The 9875-nt window shown below is 44.0% G+C and overlaps 1 protein-coding gene across 2 annotated transcripts in view; it reads right to left on the minus strand.

Annotated features, from left to right (window-relative positions):
* The window catches only part of LGR5 (leucine rich repeat containing G protein-coupled receptor 5), a 93681-nt gene extending 86621 nt beyond the window's left edge, over positions 1-7060 (minus strand). For both annotated transcript variants that reach the window (XM_075057879.1, XM_075057878.1), the window contains exon 1: positions 6815-7060. In XM_075057879.1, the coding sequence (XP_074913980.1) occupies positions 6815-7023 (209 nt within the window). In that variant the 5' untranslated portion in view covers positions 7024-7060. The remainder of the gene's footprint in view (positions 1-6814) is intronic.
* Between the last annotated feature and the right edge of the window lie 2815 nt (positions 7061-9875).

Below are 9875 nucleotides of genomic sequence, written 5' to 3' on the forward strand. Positions count from 1 at the left end.
TTTACACCATGATGCAGCAAGTTTTAGAAATTTTTTATCAAACACATGCCCTTAAAATTACTTAATTGCAATTACATAACTTAATACTGTTGAAAGACAGTGCGTTCCAGGTTAAACTAAATATTAATTTTACATAAGATTCTGAAAAATTTTAGAATAAAGGCTTTTAAATGATTTATGATACACATAATGCTTTAAGCTGTGTAATGAGACAGTGTAGCAGAACATCTTAGTGAACCTATTCCACACAAACGAGTTAATATTTGGGGAAGGGGATAATTGTTTTAGAATTATTCAAGGCCTTGATCTGACAAACATTTGCACATGTGATTTCAGTGGAACCATTCCTGACACTAAAGTTAAGTATCTGGATAAGTATTTGCAGGACTGGAGCCAAATCATACAACTGGGCCCAAACTAAGAGCCCATTTGTTACCAATAAAATCTTAATTTGGGAGTGGCTGATTATTATAATTATCACTGTTGGATAACACTACACTTCAGAATAATTTTTTTTTGCAGCAGTGTCTAGCCATGAAAATAAATACAACTTGTCCTTGCTGGGATGGACCTTAGTGTTGTGGCTACTGCCCCTAAAACCCAAGGCTCATAGCTTAAACTTAGTAAAACACAGCAAAATAATAAATCTGGAAGGTGATACAGAATGCACTGTCTTAGCAAAGGCCTTATCAAGCTAGGGACATACTCTGAGTACCAGCTCCTGGGGATTTGCACCGCTATCCCATTTCATTCCTGCTTGGAGTTCTGGGTATTGCTACTGCCTATTATAATACTAGCTGGCTTGTGCTCTCTTAGCTTGAGTGATAACACCTCATTGAGCAGCAACTCACAGGGGTCTTTTTCACCTAAATGGCAAAGACACTCCAGGATGGATGGTATTTCTGTTGGGGTGCTGCTGCTTTAATACTCATTCCAAGGTCTCCAATTCAAAAATTCCAAGCTGTTGTCCATAGGCTTTTAGAAAAAAGCACGCTTCTTTGGACTAAAAACAGGGGTACCATGAGTTACTGTCATACATGGTCAAAGCTGTTCATTGTCTTAGTTTTGTGCGTTTTTCATTTAAACCTTGATTCCAAAAGAGAGAGGGTAGCACTCCTTCAACAAGTAACAGTAACATTGTTTCAGGTCCTACCCCTTCTCCAGGCGTTAAATTTCTGACATCTGATCAGTAAAATTGTACAGAAGTTTCTCAGGTCTTCTCAGCAAACAGTACACAGCATGTAGTATAAGGATTTGCCACATGAATTGCTAAATCTCTGAGGACTAAGCATGCTTTGATCACATCTCATTCTTTTTAAAGATGTTAGGGTATTTTCTTCTAACTGAAGCCTAAAGCTGTTTTGGTATGTCAAAAACACCACATCATGTTCTGCCATCAGTCAGTTTACTTGGAGCCAAAGGAACCACACCTTATTTACCATGATTTTTACTGGGAAAAGAATCAGATCTGCTGGACAGTTCAAGGAAGGAAGTCAGGGAAAATACCATAAATTGTATTAATCAAGACCATTTAAATAACCAACAGAGAATTAAGAAAGCAGTGCATGCAGATGAAATATTATCTTGGCCAACAAACAGAATAAAAGAAAGTGATCTGGACAGCTGCAAAACTGGTAGCAATTTTAAGCATTTGAAAGACAAATGACATGGGAGAAAAGACTGGGTTAACAAGGGAGCACTTGAGGAAAGTCTAATCTCCGCTGGCATGCTGACTGGGAAGGTCAGCCCAGTGCACGCGTTCTCAGCTGGAGTCAGGCTCCCTCTGCCCAGCCAATTGTCCTATGCACTTCAGATACCAAACCAAATTGAAGGTGCCTTCACCCTGCCAGCTCCTTATAGTCTAGCAGCTTAAAGACAGCTTCCTTTTCCCTGTCAATTTATGCAGCGCTTCCATAGAGCAAATGCTACAAAGGAAAGAGGTAGTGTGCGAGTGCCTTTTTTCCCCCCTTCTGAGCAGCACAAGGCTTTTTAGGAAGCAGTGTGAAGAGTTATTTTTAGCACTGTATTCTCAAGTGGGAAGAGTGACATTCTCTTCTTAAATACATTTTTAATCCAAATTTTTTACAAAGAAACTAACTTTGAGTTGACACATTATGTTTTGAAATTTAACGCAAATCCCTTCAGAACTGGTAAACATGAACTTTACATAGTTTGTCACTTCTTCGTTTTTACCTACCTCTAATTTATCTATGCGTACATTTTACCTTTGCATACCTACTATTGCCATGAGTAGAGAGGAAATGCTCTTTTTTCTTTTCAAAAGGGGGATTTAACACTAAATTCTAAATCCAGAACCTGGATTCACCTTCATCCTCAACTGGGACAAGACTCAGATTATTAACTGAAACCGCATGGAAAACATTTAATTTATTTCAACTAGAAAGGCACAAAAATGGTTTATAAAGTTTGTAGCTATGTAAAGAAGTATTTCTCAGAAGAGGCAGACATTTTACTAACTACCTAACACCTAAATTTTGTCAAAGTATCTGGAAGTTGTAGGACGCTTTATAAAGCTTACTTCTTCATAAGAAGATACCTTGCTGTTTGATGTGTTTGAAAAACTATGGTAATTCCCAGGATAACTTAGATGAAGACACAGACAAGACGTGAGTTTGCACTGTGAGATCAGAATGACTAAAATAATGCAAATCTACCCTAAAGGGTTGGTCTTCATGTTTTGGGTTATGCCTGACACAGAAACAACTATCTGTCTTATTTCAGAAGTGTAGTTAATTTCTGGGAATATACTTTTTAACCTTCAAAAAGCAAATACTGTTTTCCTCCCGAATTCTTTGTAATTTTTTTTTCTTTGACTGTGCTCTACAGGAATATTTATCATCAAATACAATATTATGGCAATGAATGAAGCAGAAGGCCAAAATTTATTTGAAAACTTGTATTTTAGGAACCTTATAATATGCACTGTTTTCTTCTTCATAGGTTTTACTGTAATACTATCATTGTTATCACAGTTTTGAAAAATATTTTTTTCTTAATCAATTATTTCTATGAAGAATTAAAAATTATATGAATCAGATTTTCCCAAATGTTACTATGCATATTTACAATGTACTCAAAATAAAACTTTTTAAATGCAAATAACACATATCCCAAAATAAAACATTAAGTAAACTATAAAGTAAAAGGCAACATCGTACGCTGCAATATTTATACATGTATGCATGCATGTGTATGTCAATCTAAGATGCTAACATTATGAAAACATTCTGCTTAATATTCCACTTAAAATATTCCACTAAGTTTATCATTGAGAGTTTTTGATCACAAAGAACACAGTATCTGAACTGCTAGACAGCCCTGGAATTTATAATAAATTTACTTTTCTGTGCTATCCAGGAACATAACAGAGACCCTCAAAATCGTTAAGAGCTATCTTCTATATTGTCATTACACAAGATCTGAAAACAGATTTTTTTTTTTATACACAACATACTAAATATTGTTGAACAGGAGTTGCCAGATTTGACACTATTTTTAATGAGTAATTATTTAGGAGAAGTAGGGTGAGCCTGTGGTTAAAGAATGGAGTTAGGATAATAAGGCATTCTGTCTTTAATTACTGGCTTTGTCATAAACTTTACCTCTAACTTTGAGCAAGGCCTTCTTTGCCTCAGTCTTCCACATCACAGTAAATGGTAACAATATTTCACTAACTCACAGGCTTCGTTTGAGAATTAATGAGGGTCCCATGTGCAAAAGACCTGCAGATCCTGGCTTCTTCTTTTCACTGTGTACTGATAGGAAAGTGACATGTTCTTAATTTGAAACAGAGACTCAGTGCTGCCCTTCATCAGCACATGGAATTCTCATTTATGTCAACAGGAATTGCATTAAATACACTGAGTAGATTATTTAGCCTAAAAGTAAATGAAGAAAAAGGAATGGAAAGAAACTCCTGGATTCTCCTTGTCTGCTCTTAAAAAGTCTAACAGTTCATGGCAGCACACACATAATCATAAATAAAAAGATTTTTGATGGGAGGCAAGAATTGCTGCCTGGGAATATAAATGAGAATGGAGAAATGTGTAGCAGGTCCATCTGTAGACTACATTTAGCTCTGCTGCAAGAGCACCATCATAAAAAAAACATGCAAAATTCAGTCACCATAATATATCATGCTCTGTACGCATTTGTCCCAACATAAACCAAACCTTAATGGCCTCGGCATTTCAACTTTTCACGCAATTTCCAGTGTGCACCAAGAAAACATTTACCTTTCATTTTTCTATGCGAGTATCCAGATAAGATAAAAATGACAGAAATTCAGAAAAAAAATTTTAAAAGCCCAAACTTAACACAAGGTAGTACCACAGACCATTTTTGGTCATGTACGTCTACTGTGCAAGAACAGAACCAACTAGAGAAGACAGGGTTTTTTGCTGGAAAGAGAGTTAATCTGAGTACATGGGTTTATGTCCTGCTTTGATCTGAAGTAAAAACTGTCACAGCGCAAAAAAGTATTTCTGTTTTTCTGGGGGAAAAAAATTTAAAAAAATAAATCAAGGAGCATCAGGTTGGCCACTACCAAGCTCAGGGAGGCAAACATCTCTGCAACAAGCAGGCACATTTTAAAATTTGCCATTGCTTTGCCACCTACAGACAATGAGACTTGACAGTTCTTTATGGAAGGCAGGCAGGAGCTACAGCTCTGCATAATTAGGCAATAATTAATCAATCCAAGGATAGCAGCCTGGTAAATTTGGAAAAGGGCAAGTGTACCTGCCTATGTGTATGAACCAGTCTTTTATACTGCATGTCTTTTATACTGTTATACTGCCTGTATGCAGCCTTGGCCATTTAAAAGTCTGCCTGTCCCACAGTGGTGTTTTTTTACTTCAGGGTATACGCTACTGAGCAGCACAGAATTCTGACCGGAGAAAGACATTCCCCTGCTGAAGGACAAGAGCATTTAAAAACAAAAGTGCAGACCAGATCACAATCCTACCGAGAAGCAGGTTACTGGAGGTATATATCTTTTCAACAGCAGAAGACCACAGCAGTGGTATTGAGACATCATCATGCATATTTATGTTCTCTTTTTCTTCATAAAACAGTCAAACAGTGGGGTTTCTAAAGTTTTTCCAGTTTTAGCATTCCTCCAAACAACGAAGAATTTAGGGCATCTACTTCTTGACGCAGGATATATACAGCTTAAGTATGCCTTTATACCTTCATTACCTATCTTTCTGCTCATGACTTTCCAAAGCACCAGAAAACATTGTGTCTTGTGTAAGCCCAAAGTGCTGACCTGCTACTTTTGAAACCAGTGGGAGACTTTGTATGTGTCTTAAAGATTGTATCTTTATTATGTATAGCCAAAGTTTTGCTCTACTGTAAGTGGTCATTCAGTAACACTGACTCTTGCCTCTTAACATTACTAATAGCTTTGACTTTGAAATGTTTATGATAAAATGAGCTAAACCTGATCTTATTAAGATGAATTTCAGAACAGTATTTACATGCATAATATTTAGAAAAGTCTTTCAGCTGCACATTCTCTTTCTAAACCAATGCTATTTTCACTAAACTAAGCTTTCTCCTAACTTAGCACTTCGATTTTATTGCTAGCACTTCATTTCTACCATGCCTATGTTATCATGTTTGTACTTCTCTTAGAAAGGCCATTTCTAGTTTAGTTTCATCTACCTTCTCAGATGCAACATAGGTTTTATGTCCTTTCAAGTATGGTACTAACAGAGAAGTGAGTTCAGAATTATCACTTTAGTACCCCAGACACAAAATACAGTGAAAGCATCTTTAGAGTAACCATAGCAGCAATCATGTCAACAGCATGTCAAGATATACAGATGGACAAACACATTCAGAAACAGACATACTGTGTGCTGGATATGGAGGATAAGCATTCCATTAACAAGCTACTGGACATGCAGCCACAAATAACTGTATGAAATCAGTACGGAGGGCACTAAAATAACACTTTTAGTGCACCAACACTTTCAACACACAAAACCAAGAGAGGCTAAACGCTGACCCTTCCGCCAAAAAGAAGGAAGCAAAGTTTCCCCACAGTTTGGGGTGGGTTTTTTGTTACTACAGAGTTTCTCCGTTCTCGCCGTCCCTGTCCCTTACACGCTGTAACTCGGCGCGCCCGAGATGCGGAGGAATTTCCAAGCACCGCAGCCCGGCCCGGCGGGGATGCCCCGTAAGGCGGGTACTTCGAGGCTGACGGAGGGCTCCGGCGGGGTCGGGAGCGCCGGTTCGGGGCACAGGCACCTGCCCGCCGCGGCGGCAGCGCGGGGCCGCCCGGGCTCCGCACCGGTCAGCGAGCGCTGCCCGCCTCCTGGGAGCTGGTTTTATTTATTGCCTTTCCTCAACCCGAGGGGAGATCTGTTAAAGATTAAATCAGCAGCAACCGCAGTTCAAAGCCCTGTCCCGGGAAGCAAAGGTGAAGATAACGTCCCTGCAGATCGAATCGGGTTTCTGCTGTTGCAATCGCTTTTAATTGCTCTCTAAACGGCACATCACACGGCGATCCCCCAGGCGCCGGACCGGGCACCCAGAGAGCCAGATACCTATAAACGCTTTACAACCCGCCCGCTGATTAAAAAGCGATTAGGCACTTATTTGAAGTCGGGCGTTTTCTACAGGCAGCGGCGCGGCAACGCACCGACCACCCCCCCAGCGCCCCCAACCCCTCCCCGCGTCTCCTGTCACCGGCCCGGGGCCCTCCCGCGGGGCCGCCCCGCCGCTGCCGGCTCGGCCGCCGGTGCCCCCCCCCCCCGGCCCGCCCGCGGGGGCTGCCCACACTTACAGGTAGGAGGTGAAGACGCTGAGGTTGGCGGGCACGGCCGTGAGCCCCAGGTCGGAGCAGTCGGCGCGGAGCAGCATACCCTCCTGCTCGCAGCGGCAGGGAGCCGGGCAGCCCCGCGGGCGCTGCCCGCCGCCCCGCGCCCCTCGCCGCAGCCCCGGCAGGCAGAAGAGGAGGAGGAGGAGAAGAAGGAGGGCGCGGGCAGCCGCCATGAGGCCCGGGGGGTACCTAGACCTGCGGGTCGGCCGCTCTCATGCCCCGCGGCGCGGCGAGGGCGAAAGGCGGGCGCCCGTCTGAGCTCGGGGAGCTGCTGCTGTTGCTGCTGCGGCCGGCGCCGCGCCGCTGTCTGTGGTAGCATCTCAGCTTACACGCTGCTTTAAAGCCCTGGAGCCGGCACTGCGCGCCCGCTGACGCCGCCCCAGCCTTGCCCGCCGTAGCGCGGCGGGCCCTGCCCGCGTCGCCGTACAGAGCGGGCGGGCGGGGGCGGCCGCGGGCCCGGCGGGCGGGCGGGGAGGCGGGAGGCGGGGGGGGGTTCCCCCCCCCCGCCTCCCGCCTCCCCGCCCGCCCGCCGGGCCCGCGGCCGCCGCCGCTCCTCAGGGAGGTGATCTCCCCTCAGGGCGGTTTTGTCCCCTCAGGGCGGTTTTCTCCCCTCAGGGCGGTTTTGTCCCCTCAGGGCGGTTTTCTCCCCTCAGGACGGTGATCTCCCCTCAGGGCGGTTTTCTCCCCTCAGGGCGGTTTTCTCCCCTCAGGGCGGTTTTCTCTCCTCAGGATGGTGATCTCCCCTCAGGGCGGTTTTCTCCCCTCAGGGCGGTGATCTCCCCTCAGGGCAGTGATCTCCCCTCAGGGCGGTTTTCTCCCCTCAGGGCGGTTTTCACCTCTCAGGACGGTGATCTCCCCTCAGGGCAGTTTTCTTTCTCCCCTCAGGGCGGTTTTCACCTCTCAGGGCGGTTTTCTCCCCTCAGGGCGGTTTTCACCTCTCAGGACGGTGATCTCCCCTCAGGGCGGTTTTCTTTCTCCCCTCAGGACGGTGATCTCCCCTCAGGGCGGTTTTGTCCCCTCAGGGCGGTTTTCTCCCCTCAGGACAGTGATCTCCCCTCAGGGCGGTGATCTCCCCTCAGGGCGGTTTTCTCCCCTCAGGGCAGGGGCGCGCGCGTTGGACGTTTCTGGAAAGCGGCAGGAGCGGCGGTTGGGGCAGCGCGTGCGGCGGTGTCATGAGGCAGGACTGTCTTCTCTCCTCCTCCCCCCCCCCCCAATTACTTTTGAAATTAGAGCTTCGTGTGAGGGGATCTGAGGCAGTGGGGGGGTCTGTGGGGTGGCGGGAGAAAGACTTGGGTGTTCCTTTGGGCTGGAAGGGAGGTGTAACCTGGGTCTTAATTATGGTCGGGAAACCCGCTTGTGGGTGAGCGGTGCCAAGCGCAAGAGCGAGCGATGGTCCCGTTCGGAGGTGGGGATCCACTCGCTTTCCTTGCTCCCGCTCAGTTAAATCGCAGGCTTGCCAACAGGCAGCAGTTTTCTAAAGGAGATGGGCTGACAAGAGAAGCCGACTTTGCAGCGAGGCTGCCGTTGAAAGCTCTTGAGCCGTCCCTCACCCCGTGTCTTGCCAGAGGTGTCCACTCCTCAGGTTGTGAGGAAAGTGGCCTTCGCGCTACTGTTCTGTGACTGAGTGTGCCAAAGCCATTGGTGACAGAACAGTGAGGATGGCCATTTTTTTGAACCCTTTTTTTCCTCCAGATGAGTTTTCAGTGTGAACAAAGTTGACCACAAGCTCCAGACTTGAGACTAGCTACCAGTTTAATAACCCAGTCCCAGCCCAATTCCTGTTTAGACTGGTGACTAAATTGTTGGTCGGGCTACTCGGTATATGTTGGAGAGTGTTAGTTAAAGATTTTCTGCTACACTGCCTTTGAATCTACAATTAAGTCCGAAATGAGAACCTAATGAAGAGGCCGGCAAAATACATGCTTTTATATTCTACCCAGTTTATAATCCCTATTCCCACCTCTGGACCATCATTCGATGTAATCCGAGCTGCAGAAGGATCTTGTACTGGAGCTCAAGTGCTTTATTTAAAATAATAAAAAAGGAATCTGCTGTCTGGCTGGTTAGACAGGCCAGAATGTTTTGTAAATCTAGGCCTATGAGGCTGCTGGAAGACTTTTCCCCAAGCATCACCTTATCGTAAGCTAATAAAAACAATGGTTGAAAGCATAGATTTTCCAGAAGAAATGCCTGAGGAGGAAAATTCTGCAGGAAGTGGAGTTTTCATTATGTACCATGATACCTGTCCTGGAGACCTGTTCCCCCCAAACCTCTGACTGTTTCTTACCTGTGTCTAATACCACTGTGAAGCAGCAATACTTTCATCACAGAATTTCATGGTTTTTAAAAAGTTTCACGCTGTGCTGAATAGGTACATATTAATGGTTTGATAAATTGTGAATACTTTACTTTCTTCTGGAGTGAAATAGTTTCTGTTGGGCATCTGTACTGCATGATATTAGAGTCCTTAACATGAGTTGCCAAAAGACATCAGAATAGTTGTAGTTAACAAATAAGTAAATATTTTTCATAACTGTAGTGAAATAGTATTTATATAACCCAAGGCTACTGCACACATATTTTGTTTGTTCTAGAAAGCAAAGTGTATACTGTTTGTTCATTTTCTGTTGAAGATTTATCAGCTTGCGCAAGATACCTGAAGTTAGACATAGATTAATTAGTAGTGAGGGTTTAACTGTAAAAATCCTCCTTTGAATGTTGTTTATTTTGTATGAATACATTTGTTCAGCTAGTGACTTTCTTTGAAATATTTAATGTACTTTGATTCAATTTTACTTAAAGATTTTTTGAAAGAAGAGTAGCTTGAAGATTAAAAGAAGGATTTGATAGGAATGGATATGGATAATTCCTACCTTTGTACATTTAAATTGGGCCATACAGTTATTTCCTTTTCATTTTTCTCATAGGTCTCTGGTTCTCCATAAAGAGAAAAGGAAAAACATCTGTCAGTTTGGTAACATCTTTGGGAGGTGCCGTTACTGTTCCAAAAGGCCATTGGGACTGC

This window comes from Buteo buteo, chromosome 26 (genome assembly GCF_964188355.1).
Source record: "Buteo buteo chromosome 26, bButBut1.hap1.1, whole genome shotgun sequence".
Lineage (NCBI taxonomy): Eukaryota > Metazoa > Chordata > Aves > Accipitriformes > Accipitridae > Buteo > Buteo buteo.